General features: G+C 40.9%; 1 protein-coding gene across 7 annotated transcripts in view; it reads left to right on the top strand.

Annotated features, from left to right (window-relative positions):
• TP53BP1 (tumor protein p53 binding protein 1) overlaps positions 1-23,102 on the top strand; it is a 73,017-nt gene that overhangs the window by 40,404 nt on the left and 9,511 nt on the right. For 6 of the 7 annotated variants that reach the window (XR_006795006.3, XM_045900219.3, XM_045900221.3 and 3 more), the window contains 7 exons: positions 3,788-3,845; positions 6,339-6,431; positions 9,458-9,941; positions 13,805-13,957; positions 19,492-19,763; positions 20,429-20,578; positions 20,872-21,302. Coding sequence is in view for 6 of the 7 variants with exons in the window: in XM_045900219.3 (XP_045756175.1) it covers positions 3,788-3,845; positions 6,339-6,431; positions 9,458-9,941; positions 13,805-13,957; positions 19,492-19,763; positions 20,429-20,578; positions 20,872-21,302 (1,641 nt within the window). In the remaining variant the exon portion in view is untranslated. The remainder of the gene's footprint in view (positions 1-3,787; positions 3,846-6,338; positions 6,432-9,457; positions 9,942-13,804; positions 13,958-19,491; positions 19,764-20,428; positions 20,579-20,871; positions 21,303-23,102) is intronic. The other variant, XM_064570550.1, reaches the window with a different exon arrangement.

The raw sequence follows: 23,102 nt of genomic DNA on the forward strand, positions 1-23,102 counted from the left end.
CCCTCTCTCACTGTGTCTCTGTCAAATAAATAAAATCTTAAAAAAAACAAAAACAAAAAAACCCCCAAAACATTGTGCCTTTGTGCATTCTTCCTTACCTTGCCTTGCCCATTTCCTGTTCTCCTGCCTGGAAAACTCAGTCTTTGTTTAACCAAGAAGTAGGGTCATTAGTAGTGGGGATGGAGATGAGGGGATGAATCTGAGAGGTAAATAGTAGAATAGAGAGAACTTTGGGACCAGTTAGAATATGGAGGTAAGGGGGGGGGGAGAACCCAAAATGAATCTACATCTGAATTTAGTTTTCATGATAGCACTCTAAAGTAGATATTCTTATTTCCAGACACAAAGAGAGCTTTTCCAGTTATATACCTAAGGTCATAATAATTTTTTTTTTAAGATTTTTATTTATTTGAGAGAGAGAGCATGAGCTGGGGTGGGGGGGTGGTGCAGAGGGAGAGGGACAAGCGGAGTTCCTGCTGGGCGTGGAGCCTGACACGGGGCTTGACCCCAGGACCCTGACCCCAGGACCCTGAGATCATGACCTGAGCTGAAGTCAGATTCTGAAATGACTGAGCCACCCAGGTGTCCCAATAATTTTTTAAAAAATGTTTATTTATTTTAGAGGGTGGGGAGGAGGGAGGGGGAGAGGAAGAGAGAGTCTTAAGTAGACTCTGTGCTGAGCACAGAGCCTGATATGTGGCTCCATCTCAGGACCCTGAGATCATGACCCTGAGATCATGACCTGAGCTGAAACCAAGAGTCTGACGCTTTAACCAACTGTGCCACCCAGGCGCCCTGCTAAGGTCACAATAACTGCTAAGAGGTAGTCCTAGAGTTTGAATCAGATCTATCTGACACAAAAGTTTATTTCCACTAGGTAGTCTGTAAATGCTATTTAATGGAGTTAGAATGGGAAGAAGTCTTATAAAAGATTGTAAAGGAACATTCAGCAAAGAAGACTAGGAGAGTATGAAGATGGAGATCTATGGGGAGGAGAATTAACAAGAAGGTAACATTGTGCGACACAAAAGTGTGGGTCTGATAAGGTGTATCTGAAAATGTATGTTGGATTTGGCAATTAGGATCCATTTGGTGACTCTAGCAAGAACTATTTCAGTACGGTGCTTTGGGTGGGCACTGCACTGAAGGTAATTTAAGATTGATGGGGAGAAGAGGTAGCAAATGTATTCTACTTTTGAGAAGTTTATATGAGGAAGGAAGAAAAAATATGCCAAGTTAGAGAGAAAGTCAGGATTGGAGGAGGTTTTTTTCATTTTTATGCCTAAGCATAGGGGCCTAAGGAGATTTATAGACTGGAACAAAGTCTCCAGAAGAGAGATGGGTTAAAAATGAGGGAATAAGGGAAACAGTTGATGGATCAAAACCCTGAGGGCATTGGGAGAGGAAGCTTCCAAAGACTATGGGTAGAATGGGTGGACTTGAATAAGAAGGGCCTCTCATTCTCTGGAGACCAAAGAAAAGAAATTCTAGCTAATATACTTTGAGTTCTTACGATATGCCAGGCATTTTACATGTATATCTCAGTAAATCTCACAACAAACCTGTTGAGGAAACTGAGGCATAGAAAGACTGAGCACCTTTCCTAGAGTCAAACACCTAGTAAATAGAATAGCCTGAATTCAAAGTAGTTTTAAGAACCAGGGGTGCCTGGCTGGTTCAGTTGGAAGAGCATGTGACTCTTGATGTCGGATCCTAAGTTCGAGCCCCGCTCTGGTTGTGAGTTCGAGCCCCACATAGAGATTCCTAAAAAAAATAAACTATAAAAAAAACTAATGAAAACAGGGCACCCTGGTGGTTCAGTCGGTTAAGCGTCCCAACTCTTGGTTTCAGCTTAGGTCATGGTCTCAGGGTCATGGCATTGAGCTCCATATTGGGCTATGTGCTTAGCGGGGAGTCTGCTGGAGATTCTCTCTCTCCCTCTCCTTTGCCCCTACCCACCCACACCTTGTGCACACATGCTCGCTCTCTCCCCCCGTCAAATATACAAATCTTTTTTAAAAGTTAAAATAAAAGGGGTGTCTGGGTGGCTCAGTCGTTAAGCATCTGCCTTCGGTTCAGGTCATGATCCTGGGGTCCTGGGATCGAGCCCCGCATCGGGCTCCCTGCTCGGCGGGGAAGCCTGCTTCCTCATCTTCCACTCCCCCTATTTGTGTTCCCTCTCTCACTGTGTCTCTGTCAAGTAAATAAAATCTTTAAAAAAAATTAAAATAAAAAATAAACAACAAAGTAGTTTCAAGAACCAGAAATCTGGGTCCGAATTACAGTGCTATTCTGCTTTTCAGTGCTTATTAATTTGAATCTTACTGTTCAGTAGAAATCAAAGTATTACATGTTTCCATTTTTATTATATCTGGTATCAAGTACAGCCTATCAAGAGAGTATGTGGTAGCCTTGAAACTTTATTTATATTTATTTTTTAATGATTTTTTTTTTTTGACAGAGAGAGATAGCACGAGCAGGGGGAGCGGCAGGGCAGGCAGAGGGAGAGGGAGAAGCAGGCTTCCGGCAGAGCAGGGAGCCCGATGCGGGGCTCTATCCCAGGACCCTGGAGTCATGTCCTGAGCCGAAGGCAGCCACTTAACCAACTGAGCTACCCAGGCGCCCCTATTATTTAATGACTTTATTCTTAAGTAATTTCTCCATTCAACATGGGGCTTGAACCCACAACCCTGAGATCAAGAGTCACGTGCTCTACTAACTGAGCCAGCCAGGCCTTCCGTCCCTGCCTCCCCCCTCTCCCCTGGCCTTTTTTTAAAGATTGAATCTTTAGATTTGAAATTACAACTGGGAAGACCTTAAATGGAGCTAACTTTCTGGATGATATTACTACCTTTCTTGATACTAGGAGCATTGTATCAGGCAGGCACTGTAGTCACACTTTTACTCATTTCATCCTCACAACAAATCTGTGAGGTTGGTTCTGTTTTATCTCTGTCTTATAGATGAGGAAACTGACTCAGAAGATGGAGTTTATTCCCAGGTTGGACTACTAAATGCTGGAGCCAGGGCCTGAGCCAGGTGTCTGTTTCAGAGCCAGGCTCTAATCACTAACGTTTAACTGCTGCTACCTTCTTTAAATTATGTCAGGTCATAAATGCTTTAGAAATGTTTAAAAATACTTATTTTCTCTAAGGCTGGAATAAATTGTACATGAACACATTTTAATCCTTTGGCATTAGTGACATTGCTTTAAGAATATGGGATTCTTTTCAGTATCACCCTTAATTCTTTGCTAGAGATTCTTTCTTGAAAATGTGTTTTGTTTTTTGAGTATCTGTCCCAAAGGCACTTGGGGAAGAACTTGAGTACTGTGTGTGGGTTCTCTTAAAAAACTGCACACTATTTAAAATTTGTGCATCAAAAAAATAAATAAAATTTTGTGCATCAATTTCAGACTTTTTTGCATAATTTTTTATTAAAGTTCTTTTTTGTGTTTTGTATATTCTTATGTAAACTTTATACATTTGTATGAGAAGAGAGGAATTGATTCAGGAGTTGTTTAATTTTCATTTTTACATGTTACTGTTTAGTAATTCATTATATTGTGTTTCTAGACAAACTGTCTTCTGTAGGAAGTTCGGAAGAAAATTGATTTGGTGCAAGTGAGAAAAACTTGTACCATTAAATGATAAGAAATCTTTGTGTCCACTTATTCTTACCTCTTTTTGTTACTTGTTGCAGTTATTAGTAGAGGAGGTTTTTAGGTGTGGTACTAACTGAATTCTGTTTTTCTTTCCTTTCTGTCCTTGCTTTTGTTTTTATTCAGAGCCTGCAACTGGCGAAAGAAAAAATGGATCTACTGCTGTTGCTGAGGCTGTTGCCAGGTAACCAGAGCTGGTTGCTATTTAGAGGAGTTTAATATACAAAGCCACTCTGGCAATAAGGAGAAGATGATTTATCAATAGAGGAGAAAACTTAAACTCCAGCATGAAGGATTTAGCCATGTGTTGAATCTAATGTAGACTGTCTTACTAATACTTTCAGTCTCATAAAGCTTTTACTGTACTTAGAACTAAGATATTTAAAGGTGTTTCTCTGTCTCCCTTTTGTTCATGTGGTAGTGCCCTTTTTTCTTTTTCTGTTGGTGAGACAGATTATTGCTGCTATCGTAAGGTAATAAAGGGTTTAACAAGAGATAGCCTTAGACCTTGTTCCTTCAAAGATTCCTGACTCCGCCGCAACCTCAGGCCATTTTCTCTTCTGCCTGCAAGTTAACTACTGTGTTGAACTGTTATTTTTGCTTTGTCATGAATGCTGTAATGCTTTGAGGATGAGTTTGACCCCATCCTGAGGCTCTTGTGGTAAGCTTTGCCATCTGGCGGCTGTGAGAGTAGAATTGTTTCATTGGCTTATGGCATGAGTCATCCAGCATGAACATACTAGCAGCAGCCGCTGGTGAAATATAGGTGAGGATCCTTAAATCGGGCTTGGCAAGTACAGTAAATAAGTAAAGCAGGCCAAGTGCCAGAGCACAGAGTATTAAGGATGTTGGCCGGCTGAACGTGTGTCCCATTTGAATATGTGCTCCTGTTCGACTCCAGCTGGTTATTACCATGCAAGAATGCAAACTTATTGTTGCCAGACCTTTACATTTTTAAAGAGAAGGCTGGATTTTTAAAAATAAAGTTTCTTTTGGGGTCAAATAAAACATGTCTGTGGACTAAATTTGACCCTCAGTTGCAAGTTTCTAACCAATGTGTAAATCCTTTGATCTGTACTCAGTTCTGTTTTAGAGAGATTAGTTATTCTCTGGGCTCTTGCATATTTAATCTGAAAGATAAGCAGTTTAGGGTCCTTACTCTGTTAAAGACTGTTTAATGTTATGTCTTCTTACAAGATGAAGAAAATGGAGTATATACTTGATCTCTTTGGTTTTAACATCATTGTATACCAGACATAACTTGTTATTAGTCTGTACATGTGCACATGAAGGGGAAATAATGTGCTGTTGAACCTTTTGTGCCAAATGTAGGGATGAAAAATGAGGGTAAAACTCAGAGGTGGAGGGTTGGATTGGGGGGTCAGGGAATGAGATGAAATTCATTGGTATTGTTAAGTAAATTGTGTATATGAGAATCGAGATTTTAAAAATCTTTGACTATTCACTTTACAGTTGGGTTCACCATAAGAAATCATTTCAAGTAAGCTGTGCTTGAATATTTTCGATGATCATTGCTTCTTTTGCATTCACATGAAGCAATACCACTGTTTTAAAGTTGTTGTTTTTTTTTAAGATTTTACTTATTTATTTGACAGAGAGAGAGACAGCTAGAGAGGGAACACAAGCGGGGGAGTGGGAGAGGGAGAAGCAGGCTCCTGGCTGAGCAGGAAGCCCGAAGCGGGGCTCGATCCCAGGACTCTGGGATCATGACCTGAGCCGAAAGCAGACGCTTAACAACTGAGCCACCCAGGCTCCCAATACCACTGTTTTAAAGTGTCATCTGTAACTGGGCTCTGTTCAAATTACTTGCCATTATCTTCTTTTTCTCTTAAACATTTCATTATTGAAGGTTTCAAGTATATACAAAAGTAGAAAGAATAGTTTAATGCACCACTATGTACTCATCACCCAGTGTCAGAAATTACCAACTCATCATCAGTCTTGATTCATTTATAAATACTTCCAGCACACTCTCCCCCACTGGATTATTTTGAAGCTAATTCCAGCATTATCTCATTTTATCCATAAATATCTCAATGCTATTTCTAAAGGATAAGGATTTTTATTTTGAACTTGACCACAGTGCTATGATCATACTTTTAAAATTGGCAGTGATTCCTTAATGTCATCAAATATTCATTGTTGAAAAAAATATTCAGTGTTCAGATTTTTCTGATTGCCTCATAAAAGGTTTTTTTTTCCACTTTGGTTGAATCAAGATCCAAACAAGGTCCACACATTATGTCTCTTAAGTTAAAATTTGATTTGGTTTGTCTCATCAAATCTGATTATGTCTCTTAAGTTAAAATTTCTTTTAATCTATAGGGATCTCCTTACCCCCACCCCCTCTTTTGTTCCTAGCAATTTATTTGTTGAAGAAACTGAGTTGTTTGTACTATAGAGTACTAAAGTTTGGAATTGGCTGATTGCATCTTTATGGTATTTGATATAGTCCTCTGTCCATCTTTATTTCCTGTGAATCTTCCTTGAGAGTTAATTGTGCTGATTTGAAACAAGTATGAAGGATATTTTGGCATAAGGTGGTTTGGGATGTAGAACAAGGATTTTATTTCCTTTGTGCCTAAAAAGGATTATTTCCAGAGGTACTTTTTCATTCAAAACTAACACAATATATTGCTTTAATTTATGATCTCAGTCCTCCGAAGACCGTGTCTGTGTTTAGCTGTGTTTGTGAAGCCCAACAAGATGATGAGGCTCGAAGTCAGGATCCTCCCTCTGCGCCCATCAGGTGAGCATTATTTTCATAGCCTCTTTTGAGTTGTACTGATTTGCAGAATGGTTGGTACCAAAATCTAGAATGTACGTTGCTACCATTTTGTGAACTTGAGCTTACATTTTTATCTGAGGGACTGTGACATATTCTAGATGGATTTATAAATGAGATGTTATGAGAAATTTTATTTAATATTTTATAGGTACAGATTTTTGTCTTGATTTGCTTGTTTTATCAATTTGAAATGATTCAGTCTTCATAAATTTATGAAAATATATAATTCTAAAAATATCATTCTATATTTTTAAGAGTATGCCTTTTTTCTTAGTTTTGGAAATGTTTGCTTTTAACAAGACTTAATTTTTCATTAGTTTCCCATAGGGCAAAACTGAGATGTTTACCCTAAATTAAAGTTTGTCATACTTGATGGAATTAAGATTTGCCCATGATTTCTTTACTCCATAATCTCTTAGAACAGCTCTGAAACAGAAAACAATTTTTGAGTTACAAAGTATTTTTTCTCTGTCTTGTTTGGGATGTAAAATTCTTATATTTAGTATAGGGAAATACGTAATGGAAATGGAAATAAGCTTGTATTTTCATTATTAGGTGGTGTTCAGTGATTTTGTAACTAGAGAATTTGATAATGTTTTGTTAGCGGGTGTATTCCTAATGTTATTTGCAGCATAATTTTAATGTTTTTTATTGACATAAACATTGAAAGGAAACATGTCAGTGCTTTTACTAACATTCTGATTATTAGATATGAGCTTGTTGGTGTTCTTGAGAATAAAATAGCCCAGATCACATTCTCACAAGGGGGAGCAGCAGGCAGAGGGAGAAGTAGGCTTCTTCCCCCAGGATCATGACCTGAGCCAAAGGCAGACGCTTAACGGACTGAGCCACCCAGGCATCCCTCTATTCAGAAGTTCTACCCTAAATAAACAGCTCCTGTAAAACGTGGAAGGCTTCTTTAAGGGTGGGAAACTGGTAATTGAATTCTTCAAATAGCTAATCAGGTGCTGTTCCTTCTAGCTTTTGACTTTCATTGTTGTTCAGCTATTGATATGTTAGCTGCCTGAAAGATTCAAACATTAGCATTCAGGTCATAGAAAAGATGAATTGAGTCTTTGTAGTTGCTTTGTTTTATGCAACTAGTATTGATTGAACATCTGCTGTGTACCTAGCCCTTGTGCTAAGTGATTTATATATATGGTCACTTATAACCTCATCAGAGGTGGGTTTTACTCATCTGTCTCCTGGTGGTATTATTCTTACCTTTTCTTTATTGTGTTATATATCCTTACTCATTTGAGGTTCCTGACAGGGCTCAGGCTATGACCACCAAATTTTTACCGGGCTCTCTTTGGCTAGGCCTCTGTTCTAAATCTTTCTTTAATCTCCTGGTTTGGTAAGCTGAGTTCAACAAGACAGACATCTCAGAAACTTCTCCTTTTCTCTTTCAAGATCCAGAGCAGGGCATTTCTCAAAGAGCTCTTCATGTTTCCTTTTTTCTGCCTACATTTGTCAGCTCAGCTCTTAAGGGGTGGGAGCTCCTCCCAGATCAGAGACAGCTTTCTCTTTCTCAGTGACTAGTTCTGTCCTTCTCTGGCCAAATACTTTCAGCAACATATGATATGGTTTCTAGATCCTTGATCATCCTGGCTGTTCTCTTCTAGGTGTGTCTCAGTTTATGCCTTATAAACTATGATACTCCAAACTGAAACAGATCCAGATATGGTCGTACCATGGTCAGTTCAGAATGGATTCCTTTTATCTTTATTCTGGCTACTATACATTTAAATATAGCCTAAAATGCATTAGTTTCTTGTTTTGTTTGTAGTGTTCTGACTCACTGAATATGTAATTTACCAAAAAGTTAAAAGTTTATAGGCATTTTCTACATGAATTTGCTGCTTATACAGTTAGTTTACTTAATCTGAGAGTAGATTTTTGCAGTTAATCTCTCAGTGGAGAGAACATTAATTCTTTTGTCCATAGTACATTTATTAAGCACTTACTGTATAATAAGCTCTGTGTTAGGTGTTTTGAAGTGAGATGAATAAGACATGAATGTCAGGTTTCTATGTAACCTCACTTGGAGTTAATCTGGGTCTTTTTATTCTGGTTAAGGACATCTAAGAAAGCCCTGGGCACCTCAGAGCTTTGTGGTATCTAGTTTGTAGGAGACATTAATCAAATGCTTGTGGGATAAGTGAATAAATCACTGATAGCCAAATGGGAAGACTAATGAAAAGAAGTAGGCTGTATCTTGGGAACGGTCTTTAAGGAACCAAGTCATTCTTGTTAGTTGTAAGATATACCAGTATAGCTACCAAAGCTAGAATCTCACGTATAACTCTATCCTGTATAGATTGTTTCTTTTCCTAAAATTATTGGTTGGGGTAGGAAGTAATGAAAAGTGCCTAGGAGTCATTTAAAGAATGTTAGAACCAATAAAAACCAAATGAGACATCTTGACCTAATTAAGCTTTTTTGAAGTAGATCTCTAAACTGCCTTCATTGACTATAACTTCAGTAATGGCTTTACATCTTTTTGTTTACCTTATTTCCCTGTGTCAGATTTCAGACTTCATAACTAATGATGGGAAGAAATTTTATGACTGTTTTATTCTTATGGTGGGATAGTCCTGTGTACCATTATGTTTTCAAGAGTGAAGTTACGTTGGGGCGCCTGGGTGGTGCAGTTGGTTGAGAGTCTCACTCTTGGTTTTGGCTTAGGTTGTGATCTCCGGGTGGTGAGATCCAGTCCCAAGTCAGGCTCAGCATGGAATCTGCTTGAGACTTTCTCCCTCTCCCTTTGCCCCTCCCCACCACGTGCTTGCTCTCTCTAAAGGAAACAAATAAATCTTTAAAAAAAAGTGAAATTATGTTGAAGAACTTTGTAAGGTGACATGCTTAGTCCTTATTTTCTCCCTTTTCCACATTTCTCAAATTGTCAAATTGTAGTTCCTCTTGCCAGTACACACACACTCACACTTACTTACTTGACATGGTTTCTTTCTGTGGTTGATTTTTAGGGGGAACTCGCTCAGTTTTCCAGGTACTCAAGGTGAAGAAGAAAAGGAAAAATTGGAAGGTGAACAAAGGACCAGGAAGAGTCAACAGCCTATGAAGCCCAGTTGTCCTGTCAAAGACCCTCCTTCTCCTATCTCCCAGCAGGTGGCCACACAGGGGCCATCCAGTCCTCAAGGGGAAGCAGTGGAGACAGATGTGCTAGAAGGCCAGAAAGAAGGCAGGAATACCAATCAGGAAAAACCTAGTAATGCCTTGGTTGAAAGGCCCAGCCAAAATAACATAGGAATCCAGACCATAGAGCGTTCCCTGTGGGTCCCAGAAACTGTTTCAGCAGCAACCCAGACTGTAAAGAATGTGTGTGAACAGGGGACCAGTACGGTGGACCAGAATTCTGGAAAACAAGATGCCACAGTTCAGACTGAGAGGGGGAGTGGTGAAAAACCAGTCAGTGCTCCTGGGGATGATACAGAGTCGCTCCACAGCCAGGTGAGAGAACGTATAGGGTATCTCAGGGGCCCTGTTTTTGACTTTATGGATTCCTGGAGAATTTAAGTTGTGGTACGCGTACCTAATGATAGTTCTTAAGAGTTTTGTACAGATCAGTCATTAAAAACAAAAACAATTTTTTCAGGATAGAGATAGGGTAGTGAAAATTATGGTTAGCTGTAGCCAATAGATAGTCTTTTAGGGAAAATGAAATAGTGTTGGAGTTTGTCAAGTAGGTCTTTACTGGAAAAGAAAGCCAGGCGTATAGTCTGGGCCCTATAATATTCTTCTGCCTTTAATCTTTTCTGCCACCATTTTTCATCCTCCCTTATAAGCATCAGAGCTAATTGCTTCCCTCTCAAGTCTGTTTCACCAAGGTTCCCAGGAACTTGAGAGAGTATAAAGCAGAGGAGAAGGGATAGAGAAGCATGAAGGATGGTGTACCACAGTATTAGAAACAGAACAGTAAGAAGAATAGAGAGGAAGGGGGAAGTCCTCAGGTGACTAGGACTGCAGAAAGAGGGTACAGCTATATGTAATGGGAGGAAAAGATTGGGGCTGATGGAAGTAAGGCTGGAGGAGCAACAGATTCTTGGGAATAGAGTAGGGAATTGTAGGTAGTTGTAAAAATTGAATGGATAAGAAGTGGTGGTAGAAGTGTCCATGTTAACAAAAAAGAGGAAGTTTATAAAATTTCATCAGGTGGCAGTTGAGTTCCATGGCTGGGAAAATTTAGAAGTTACTAATAGTGGTTAAATTGCCTTTTCAGTTGCTCTGGTGGACTATCTTCACTTGGAATCTGCCTAGGAAAGCTTCATTAGTGATGTGCCTCTTGTTCTAACTGTCCAAGTTGTTTGTTTTATAAAAATTAAATAATATAGTTTCTCTTTATTGAACACCTAAAGTGTATCAGCATTGTGCTCAAGACAGCCCATGAGGTTGGTATTATTCCCATTTCACAGGTAAAGAAACCGAGCTGAAGAGAGGTTAAGTAACTTGCCCAAGATTTTGCCATCAGTAGGTGGCAGAACTGGAATTTGAACTTAGCATATCTGACTTCAGAATCGGTATTCTTTTCATTATGCTATGTTGCTTTTCTATTTATTAATCATGGCCTGTGTAGTCTTGTTCTGTTTATCCGTGCTTCTCCAGGAACTCCAGAAATTATGTTGATAATATTAGCCTTTTAAGGTAACAGTCTATGAGACCTAAGACTTTATCAGTTTGTACAGATTAAAAATAGCATAGCTTTTTGAATATAGGGGTTATAGTAGATCCTATTTTGCACCTGTTTTTACCCTTAAAGTGTTTACCTTCTGCCACATAATAATTTGGTTTCTCTGCCTTTATAAAAAGAATTAAACTTGATCCTAAAGATAGCAATCTTGTTGGAGCCACGAGGTTATATCTTCCTTTCTTTCTCTGTAAAATAGGGAAATAATCTCTGCTTCTGTCTCATGATGATGATAGCAGGAGCCAGTGAGCCAGAGTGGTTAGGCCTAGGCTTTGGAGTCAGACCACTTCCGTCTGGGATATTGTGAGGATTAAATGAGATAAAGCATGTAAAGCCCTTAGCACTACGCCTGGCACATAGTGAGTGCCCAGTATATGTTGGTTATCACTGCTACCTGTTGATTATTATGATTTTAAATACTGCTGTTGTGTCATACAGAGTGAAATAACGTATTTAAGAGCTAATTGCTCCTGCTAGGAAAGGTGCTAGAAAAATCTAGGTGGTGAATAGGTACAGTTTCATTTGGGAAAGATGAGAAGTTCTGGAGGTGCATATGGTGATGTTTGCACAACAGTGTGAATGTACTTAAGGTCACAAACTGTATGCTTACAAATGGTTACAGTGGTAAATTTTCTGTATATTATACTACAATAAAAAACTATAGATTGGGTGGGCACAGTAACAGAAAATGGCATTGCTGTGCTCTCTTTTGAAGAATGTTGGAAAATGAGGAAGGCTCTGTGGAGATTTTCCAAGTGCCAGTGTTTTCGTATCCACTGCTTTCTGGGTAGGACTCAGGCCGGTGTTGGAGAAAAGCATAAGCAGCCTACCGTTGACATTCCTTAACATTTCACTTCTGTATCGGGTACGCCTGGAGCCAGGCTTTTACTGAAGGGAAGGTTTGGTTTTGTTTTCATTTTGTTATCTTCCTTTGATAAAGATAAGATCCTCAAGTTATTTATCTTTACAGAGACCTCTTTTCAGAAGACTGTTTGAAGAGAGAGTAAGCATAGTTTTCTTTTTATCTGCCCCCTTTCCTTTCTCTCCTTTCTTATTCTGTCAGACATGTTTATTTACGTGTCTCTCTTGAAGTGATCATCTGTCTGGCTGTTGTAGTGGAAGAGTGCAGGAGGTCTTGAGAAGTCTGACTACAAGGAGTGTTGATGTAGCCCTGAACTCTTGAGGACCTTTGGGACCCAGGGCCTGGCTCTCCGTGTGTGCAGGCAGGAGGTCTAGGCTGTTGTGGGTCATGTACTGGGGGGCCCTGATGATGGACGTGTGACAGACCAGTACTCTGACCACTCAGGAACCAGAGTTGTACATACACAAACATTTTAAGAAATTGGTTGATTGACGTTTCCATGCTTTTTATTTTATTTATATCTACGTAATTTAGATATCCATTTTAGTAGGTACTTTTATCCCTGAGATGGACTTGGAGTGGGAATTATTCAGAAAAATTATTGAAAGTTTTAGGTAAATTACTACCATATTGGTCAGTAAAAACCCAGGATCATCATCATTGCAGTGGTATATATAGTTCTTTGGAAAGACTTGGATACCTTGACACTGACTGCTGAAAGAAAAATCGGTCTACTGTGGGGAAGTAAAGTGGGAGAAAAAAGTGTGCATTTTCTCCTCAGAATTATAGAGCTAGTGGGGTGGGGGGGAGGGCATGGATGCTGTTAAATGTGGTATATATGTTATGAGAAAACATGTATGTAACAGTTGACATAAAAATATAGGGTTTAGGTGCGCCTGGGTGGCTCAGATGGTTAAGCATCTGCCTTCGGCTCAGGTCATGATCCCAGCGTCCTGGGATCGAGCCCCACATCGGGCTCCCTGCTCCGCGGGGGGCCTGCTTCTCCCTCTCCCTCTGCTTCTCCCCCTGCTCATGTTCTCTCTCTCTGTATCTCTGTGTGTCGAATGAATAAATAAATCTTTAAAAAATATATATATATAGGGTTTATTTAAGCTATTTAACTGATTATTCTTTATGGTACAAGTAAATACAAAATCCTAATTTACTAATGTTTTCTGTTCTTGGACACTAGCTTGGCTCTTAAGTTGTAATCTATTATTTGAAGTAGATTAAATATTTCATATTTAATTCTGAGAGAAATCTGTGTATCTTATTCTAGGCATAAATAAACTATAGGTTATTAATGCGGGAAAGACAGACTGCACTGAGATTAATAGATTATTCTGTTTTTATATGAAGTTCTAAAGAATGCCTTCCTTTTATTTAAAGAGATGTTGCAAGTGTAAGTTTGTATACTGATTGACAAGTCAGCATCAAAATCAGAAGGATTATAACCTAAAATGTATTTTTAGGGGGGTCAGAGTTTCACTTAACTATCCTAGATATAAGTGCTAGATGTTATGATTTTGATTTAGACAGAAATAGGTCATTTTAAGTGATAAACTAATACAAACTCTTCCTAGCCTCTGGCTATATAGCTGGTCCATCCCTGTTCTTATCTATAGGTGAGTAGAAAACAAAACAACTGGAAAATTCCATCACACTAGATTCATGGAACCTCTGAGCAATGCTCATCATGAAGAAGTTGATTTATGATTCTGCCATTTTGCAGAGACCCATGCTTGTGTTCTGTATTTTCTGTCACAGGGAGAGGAAGAGTTTGATATGCCTCAGCCCCCACATGGCCATGTCTTGCATCGCCACATGAGAACAATCCGTGAGGTTCGCACACTTGTCACCCGTGTCATCACAGATGTGTATTATGTGGATGGGACAGAAGTAGAAAGAAAAGTAACTGAGGTAATACATACTTTGGGTCTGTTTGGCAGATTTCTTTCAGTAGAAAAATTTCCCTGGCGCTCCACTTCCACCCCTGCTCGCTTTTCTTGTGCAACTAACTAGCCTCTTTGTTTTCCTTTATCTTGTTAGAAAGCGGTGAGAACATGGGTAAGAGGAGAGTCTTGAATTCTCTGTTTTTGCCAACCATGGGTTTACTGTTTGACCTTTGGCCATTTATTTTTAATCTTTGGAAACTCTTAATGAGGTTTAGAACTCCCTGTTTTACTCCATGTGTTTTCTCATTGTTTCTCACTGTTTTCTCACTCGTGTTTATGTTTATTCATTGTGTCCTTTCTTGGTCTCCATCCATGTGTGGTTATAGGTAGGAGATGCACCTTTATTTCGTAGTAGGATTCATTATGGACTCATTCCCAATGTTGGCAAGATATTGGCATTTATTCATTGTTATATTGGACAATGTTATATGCTGACTTTGTTTAGATCTCATACTGGCTGAAATTAAACAGATTTTCTATAATTGAAGATGTGGCACCATTCTTGGTACATATGTTAATTTCTGGGAACCATTGTATTAATTGATAAGAGGCACAGCTACTTACTTTCCTTCCTTTACTCAGGCACTTTTTAAAAAATCTGCCAGGTAGCCATATAGGAAGTTGAGCTCAGGGAGAATTAAACTCTGGTATATAGTTTATTAAATGGAACATACTATTGCTGTTGTTCATTAATGGGCCATTGTGGCCCTCGTGTCAGAAAGCATTTGACATTAGTTTGAGAAATTGTCTTGTATTCTTTATTTATTGGATACCAAAATCCCAGATGTTAATTCATCTTCAATTTTATGTTTGTGGAATTTTTTTCTAATGTTACTGCTATTTTGGAAAGATTGGGAACTTAGAGTAGCTTTAGAAAAGCAGTTTGCTTTCATGAACAGTTTTTGTAAATGTTGTAATCTAAAATGTGATACTCTAACATACTACTTGGTGTGGTGCTATCTTTTTTTTAAGATTTTATTTGAGAGAGCACAAGCAGGGGGAGTGGCAGGCAGAGGGAGAGGGAGAAGCAGGCTCCCCGCTGAACAGGGAGCCCGATGTGGGGCTTGATCCCAGGACCCCAGGCTCATGACCCGAGCTGAAGGCAGACCCTTAACTGCCTGAGCCACTCAGGCGCCCGATGTGGTGTTTTCTAAAGTATATTTCTGGAAGCAGCAGGTCTTTTAGATACTCTGAGGAAAAAAAAATGTTCCATGGTCAAAGTTTGAGAAACACCAGATGGCTGTAAAACCTCCCGTCCCCCATGAAGATTCACAGTGCATATTACATTAAAGGCTCTAAGAAGTCCTTTATTAAAGATGTCTATTTTATTGTTTAATACAGAAGTTACCAAACTTACTTGACAATTGAACATTTTTTAAGATAGTACTTATTATATCCCTATGGAACATAGTTTGGGAAATGCTGCCATTATTAAATAAATAGCAACTAACATTTTTGGAGTACTGACTATATGCCAGGCACTATTGTAAGGACTTTAAGTGATTTAACTTATTTAGTCCTCACAACTAAGCTATGAGGTAGATGCTGTTATCCCATTTTCTAGATGAAGAAACAGAGGCATAGCATGTTAAAATAACTTACTTTAAAAAAAATAAAAATAAAAAAATAACTTCCTCTAGGTTACATAGCTAATAGAGGGACTAGAACTCATCCCACGCAATCTAGATCCAGGGCCTGCATTCTTTTTTTTTTTTTTTTTAAGATTTTATTTATTTATTTGAAAGAGCGAGGGGGAGTGGGAGAGGGAGAAGCGGGCTGTGGGGCTCCATCCCAGGACGCTGGGATCATGACCTAAGCTGAAGGCAGAAGCTTAACGACTTGAGCCATGCAGGCACCCCCAGAGCCTGCATTCTTAACCACTACATTATGCTCACTTTCAAGAGTGAAAATGAAGTATGCAAGATAAAGTCTTTCTAAATGAGGGGCGCCTGGGTGGCTCAGTTGGTTAAACGACTACCTTCAGCTCAGGTCATGATCCTGGAGTCCCAGGATCGAGTCCCGCATTGGGCTCCCTGCTCGGCAGGGAGTCTGCTTCTCTCTCTGACCCACCCCCCTCTCAGGCTCTCTCTCATTCTCTCTCTCAAATAAATAAATAAAATCTTTATAAAAAAAAAAGTCTAAATGAGGTCTAGAAAGCATTTGAGTTGGACATGGAAGATTTTAGATGTAGGGAGATAAGGGGGAAAGGCATTCCACATAGAAAGCTTGGTGAGTTAAGGCACAGACAGTAAAGAGCACACAGGCATGAATGGTCTAGTTGGTAGGCAGCAAAAAAGATGCATGAAGGAGTGTGAAGGTTGAGGTCAGAGGATTCTGGGAGCTTAACTTCCCTCATATCTTGTATCGTTTGTTTATTATCTTTGAGAAGTTTTATTCGTTTATTTACCAGCAACTTCTTTTTTACTGTGTTTCCTAGTACTGTGGCAGGCCCTGGGGGCTGTGAAGATTAAAAAAAAAAAGACTCCTATTCTCTAGGAGCTTATACTTGACATGCAGCAAATCCAGAACTTCTTGGTTGCTGCTATAGAGGGTGGAAAGATGTGTTAGGAAGAGGGGACAGAACCTACCAGCTTACCTGAAGGTGGCTAAAATACTACTCAGAAGATGTAGCACTCAAAAGTGTGGCAGATGATGTTGAGGGGTGGGGGAGAAGGACATTACAGGCAGAATGAAAAGTTATGTAAATATGTAGAAAGCGTGATATGCTTAATGAATATTTAGAAGCTCCATATAACACCAACAGTAGGGTAGGGAATGGTAGAAGATGCCATCAGGGTTGATAAAGGCCCACAGCGTAAGGGCTTTTGAATACCATAGAGAAGAGTTTAGATTTTTATCTTTGGTGTGATGGAGAGCCTTGAAAGAATTTTGGAGAAAAGAGTGGTGTGCTCAGATTTGTATGTGGGAAAGGTCAGATTAGCAGCAGTTTAACCATGGATTGGAATGGGTTGAGGCATAGTTCAGATGAGAGGTAATGAGTGTCAGGTTAGGACAGTGGCAGTAGGGGCTGAGAGGAGAGACAAAGATATAAGAAATACATAGAGGTGAAATTTTGATACACTATGGTAAATTCCTGAATGTGAGGATTGAGGGAGAGGGAGGAATCTAACATGGTGCCTGGGCTTTTTGCCTGTGCAGCTAGATAGATGGTGGTACCACACACTGTGACAAAGAATGTAAATAGGACACTGGTTTGAGAGAGAAGATCATTCAGGAAATAATTACCAAGGGTCTCTTGTGGCATGCACTGTGCTCGATTTGGGGGATATACCCAGGAAAGAAGATGGTGTTACTATCTCTGTCTTAACAGGGCATCTGTAGTTTGGTAGAAGAGACACACAGGAAAACAAGTAAGCAAATACATTAAAAAGTTCTTAACAGGCCAGCTTGGCGCCTGGGTCTAAGTCATTACGAGAGCAATGGCTTTGACTGCAGCGCGGTTGCAAAGGCAGGTAGAGCTGGCCACTGTTCCTGGGGCTTAATCTCCAACAGAGATAGAGCCTGGCATCCCAGCCTCTTAGGCTGGCCAGGCCTCTACTCATGTGCCATATCCAAGTGAAGAGATTGACTTCAGTTCTGGGCTCATAACACCTGCTTAGTCAGATGACCTTGGCAGATAATGAGACTTGAATCCAGCTAGAGCAGACAAGTTGGTGATAGGAGACAGCGATTCGAGAAAGTCATGTTTGTCACTGACACTTTTTAGAGGTGGTGCAGTTTCTGGTAAAGACCCTGAGGACAGATGGCTGAGGTAGAGGAAAAGGTTGATGGTGGTAGTTAGATCAGGAACTTGGGAGTTGCTACAGAAGGGTCATATGATGGATGTAAGCCACAGAGAATAGTGCCAGAAGTAGGGATGGACCGGGAAGGGAGGCTGTGAACCAGGAATTATGCTGTTCATCCATGAGAGTGAGTGGATGGGAGGATGTTGGTGAGTAAGGGGGAGAGGAAAGTTTAACAGAATGGCAAATAGTAGCTTAGTAGGAGCGAGAGGTGGGGAGATAGAAATGGTCTGTTAATGGCAATGGGGAGCAAGGTTGCCTCTTATCTCCAAACTCTTGAATTGGGGTTTGGTTGAGAAAAACCAGCCTCTGCAGAGAGCTGTAGGGGATGTGAGATGTACCGGGCATATCCAGGATTCATTCATTGAAGGCAAGGAAATGGAGAGAGGACGACATTGTGTTTTGGATGGGTTAAATTTCAGGTGTCCTTAGTACATCCAAAGGGATGTAAAGTTTATTAGGTATTTGTATTTATGAGTTTGGAGCTGAGTCATTGTGTTGTTGGTAGGCAGGGATGAGTCTGGTAAGACTGGCTAGGGAAAGCACGGTAGAGTAAGAAAAGGGAATGAGAACAGTCCTGTGAAATACTGTTTCTAAAGGATCAGACCAAGAAAGAGGAACCCCCAAAACAAGCACATATAGAAGTATCCAAACAGGTGGAATGAAAGTAAAAGTGACTTTGTAGATTCCAAGGGAGAGATTTTCAAGAAGGGAGTGGTCAAAAATAATCATTTAATTATCTTATAGCATTATTTAAATGTGTATGCATTGCATACTGTATGCCCAGAGACGGGGGAGAGTCTGTCTTACAGGTCTCCATTTCTTCTCTGACGATCTGCACAATAATGCATGAACAGTCTAGACCAGGAAGGCAAATGTACAGCACCTGGGCTGTAATTCTCAGTCCTGTGCCCAGAGAGGACGTTACTGATTGGTCTGGGAACCTTTTCGCATAAGCTTGGGAATTAGCCTCCAAGGCCTGCTTAAAACTGAGCTCGTTACCAGTCCGTCAAAGTCAGCAAGTGAGATAAAGTCAGTTTGACATTTCTGTCTTCTATGATACTGCAACCTTGTATGTTTTATTACCTTTTTGGTTTTCATTTTTCTAAACAGTAACACCATTTTTAACCTATTTTTGCCTGTAATTTTCTATTTCCTTTATCATTTATGGAAAAGAAATATAACTAATTTCAAAAAACATGTAATTTTATCCACTGCTGATCAAATACCCAGAAGGGCTCCTAACCACTCGTTTTCCTCATCTAACCTTCCCTCTTCCTTACTTCTCTTCTCCCAGACAGAAAATTGCCTCTGTTGTCTGGATTAGAATCCTTACTGTTTTCTCAGTAAAGGTTGTGAATTTGTCGAGTAAAAAGATAATTTAACTTACTAGCTTATAATAGAGGTCTCTTTCTTTCCAATCTAGTATCACCTTTATTTATTTTTTATTGAGCTATAATATATTCCCTGTAGAATGCTCAGGTCTCAAATGTTCAGTTCAGTGGCTTTTGACAATTAATTGTATGTAACCACTACTCAGAACGAGATACAGAACATTTCCATTATTCCAGAAAGTCTCCTGATTCCTGCCTTTCTGAATTGAAATTTCCATCCACCTCTAGGATTTTTCAACCTCCACGTTAGCATGATGTCATTGTGGCTTCTTTTAGCTTTTGTATCCATTTCTTTCTTGCAGGAGACCGAAGAGCCAATTGTAGAGTGTCAGGAATGTGAAACCGAAGTTTCCCCTTCACAGACTGGGGGCTCCTCAGGGGACCTGGGGGATATCAGCTCCTTCTCCTCCAAGGCATCCAGCTTACACCACACGTCAAGTGGGACAAGCCTCTCAGCCATGCACAGCAGTGGCAGCTCAGGGAGAGGAGCCGGACCACTCAAAGGGAAAACCAGCGGGACAGAACCCGCAGATTTTGCCTTGCCCAGCTCCCGAGGAGGCCCAGGAAAACTGAGGTGCAGACAGGGTCTCCAGAGAGAGAGCTACAGCAGGGGCAGGGTTGCTGACATTTTAATATCACAGGAAAAAGGGAGTCATGGGAAATCCCCCCGTCCTCCAACTAGGATAACTCAAATCCTCTTCCTCCCCTTTTGTTCCTCTCCTATTTGGTTTTGCATGGGAGGTGGGGTGGAACTCTGTGGGAGCTAGACTTCGAAGAAAATGTAGGAAAACAGGTGAGGGGACTTTGGGAATGCTGGCCTATGCTGCTGCTGTCCCCATTTTATGTAGCCTACAAGTGTTTTGGTTGGGAGTACAAAAAGTTTAGGCCAGTGACCCCAACTTGACACATCCCTCGCTTTTTGTTACCCTCTGCAGGTGTCTAGAGCCTGAAGTAGAAGAGAAGGCAGGGCAGAAATGGGTGTGCTGTTCTTGAGGGCAGCGGTAGGAGGCTTTGTCAGGAGGGAACAGGCTTGCACAGAGGAGGATGTCCTTTACATGTTACCGTACACTCCCACTCCCTGGCTGGTAGTTTTGGTGGTGGGTGTGCAGACCAGCTTCCTGCTGCCCTGGAGGGCTAGCACATGTTGGTCTGGCATGTAGTTTAAGGGCCGTGGGGAGACTTTGTGAAGAAAGGACCCAATAGCAGGTGCTGTCAGACTAACCTGTCTTCATTCTCTAGTCCTAGAAAAGGGGTCAGTCAGACAGGGGCGCCAGTGTGTGAGGAGGATGGTGATGCAGGCCTTGGCATCAGACAGGGAGGGAAGGCTCCAGTCACGCCTCGTGGGCGCGGGCGAAGGGGCCGCCCGCCTTCTCGGACCACTGGAACCAGGTACCCGGGTAGTGTGAGATACACTTAGTCTATGACTTGTTCAGAAAAAAAAGGGAGTAGAGAGAAGAGAGGGGAGTAGAGAGTATGTGGGTGTCAGGAGGGGCATGAGGGGTCTGCACTGACCGGGGAGTGGGCAGGGATCAGAGAGGCTACCAAGAAACCAGGCTTATGCCTGTGGTGGGGTCCTCCAAGAACGGGCTGAGGAAGACCCATGGACAAAGGAGTGGGAAACTTGGTAGATAAGTACTTTTCTTAATTCTAACTGCTGCCTCCTATCTCTTATCTCTCTTTAGAGAAACAGCTGTTCCTGGCCCCTTGGGCATAGAGGACATTTCACCCAGCATGTCACCAGACGATAAATCCTTCACCCGTATTGTGCCCCGAGTGCCGGACTCCACCAGGCGAGCAGACGTGGGTGCTGGTGCTTTGCGTCGAAGTGACTCTCCAGAGATTCCTTTCCAGGCTGCTGCTGGCCCTTCTGATGGCTTAGATGCCTCCTCTCCAGGGAATAGCTTTGTAGGGCTCCGTGTTGTAGCCAAGTGGTCGTCCAATGGCTATTTTTACTCTGGGAAAATCACTCGTGATGTCGGAGCTGGGAAATATAAATTGCTCTTTGATGATGGGTACGAGTGTGATGTTTTGGGCAAGGACATTCTGCTGTGTGACCCCATTCCTCTGGATACGGAAGTGACAGCCCTCTCCGAGGATGAGTATTTCAGTGCAGGTAATAAAGGGGAGTGGAGTCTGCTGGGGCAGGCTTCTCTCCAGTCAGTTACTACCCCGAGCACTCGCTCCAGCCTAACTGCTCTGCAGGGGTCTCCAAAGCCGGAAATGCCATTCCTGCTACACTGGTTACTTTCACACTGGCTTTTTGGTTTTCCTTGGTTGCTTATTTTTGAATGAGCTCACTTTGGTATAATACTCTAAGTATACAGAATACTGTGCGAAGTGCAGAATACTGGGATAGCATAGGGAGCCCCTGTCCACCCCTCACCCAGCTTCCCAGCTTTCCCTGTTGTCAACATCTTCCATTAGCGTGGTAGAATTGTCACAACTAAGAAACTAACCTTGACTCCTTACTAACTAACTGAATTCCAGACTTTATTTGGATTTCACCAACTTGCATATGTCCTTTTTCTGTTCCAGGATCCAGTCCATTAGCCCTCATGTGTCCTTCGATCTCCTTTGATCTGTGACAGTTTCTGAATCTTTTCTTGTTTTTCGTGACCTTGACAGTTTTGAGGGGTATACTGGTTAAGTATTTTGTAGAATGTCGCTCAGTTTGGGTTTGTCTCATGTTTTGTTTGATTAGATCAGAGTTAAGGGTTTTGAAAAGACTGCTGTGGAGGTGAAGTGCCCTTCTTGTTATATCATACGGGGGAGAGAGGCCAGTGACATCCACAGGACATCACTGGTCTCGTTAAACTTTATCCCTCGGTTAAAGTGTTTGCCACGTTTGTCCACTGTAAAGTTAGTGTTTTTCCTTTTTTCTTTAAAGATTTTATTTATTTGAGAGAGAGCGAGAGAGGGAACACAGGGGGAGTGGGAGAGGGAGAAGAAGGCTTCCCGCTGAGCAGGGAGCCTGATGCGAGGCTCGATCGCAGGACCCTGGGATCATGACCTAAGCCGAAGGCAGATGCTTAACGACTGAGCCACCCAGGCGCCCCAAGTTAGTGTTTTTCCTTTTCACCACTGAGACTTACATATAGTACCTGCCTTGCTGGGAATCTAGTAGGTGAGTGTGGCAGATATATTGAGATACTTTTCTTAGGAAGAAGTTGTTAGTACTGTGTTTTTGTGCCTGTCTGGGTTGAAAAATGCTACCTTTTTTTTTTTTTTAAGTAGCCAGTTCCCTATAATGGTGATGGTAAGAGATTTATATTTGTTATGACTGTTTCATGTGCCAGTTCTTTGAATATATTGCCTCTTTTCTATGAGCTAATTTGGATATAACATCATTTCTGGAGATTGTTTGGAACACTGATTGGGATATAATGGACAACAGCGCCTCTGATGAAGTGTCTTCCGACTTTCTTGTGATGTAGACTCTGGAGTAGTTGTTGTTTGCCCCTTTATTTCACTGTTAAACTTCACCTTCTAGCTCTGGATAACACTTAGCTTTGTGTGGCATCTGTTAGTAGCACATGGATTTAGGTCTTTTATGACCTGTGGCTTATGTAGTTTGTATCAAATGTATTCATTCTTCTTTTTCTGGTGTAAAGCTTATCTTGGAGGTTCTCTTTAAGACAAAGAGACAGTCTCTATCCAGGATGAATTACCGCGTCAAGGGGTGGGGAGTCTGTGTCTCATTTATTGAGGCTGTCTACTAATGTCAGTGTTAGACTGCTTCTAGTTCTAGTAACTCTTCATCAGTGTGAAGTATATTTTTGCTTTGTGTTTCTTTGTCCTTTTGAAGGGGGTCTTTGTGATTTAGTTTCCTGATAGAGATTTAAGCCAGGAGATGAAGAAGCAAGGGGAAAGGGAGTGGTTATGTGGTATAGAGAAAGAGAGAACCAAGGCCTAC

This window comes from Mirounga angustirostris, unplaced genomic scaffold, assembly GCF_029215605.1.
Source record: "Mirounga angustirostris isolate CCGP_5_RB_7025 unplaced genomic scaffold, mMirAng1.0.hap1 SCAF_9, whole genome shotgun sequence".
Taxonomy (NCBI): domain Eukaryota; kingdom Metazoa; phylum Chordata; class Mammalia; order Carnivora; family Phocidae; genus Mirounga; species Mirounga angustirostris.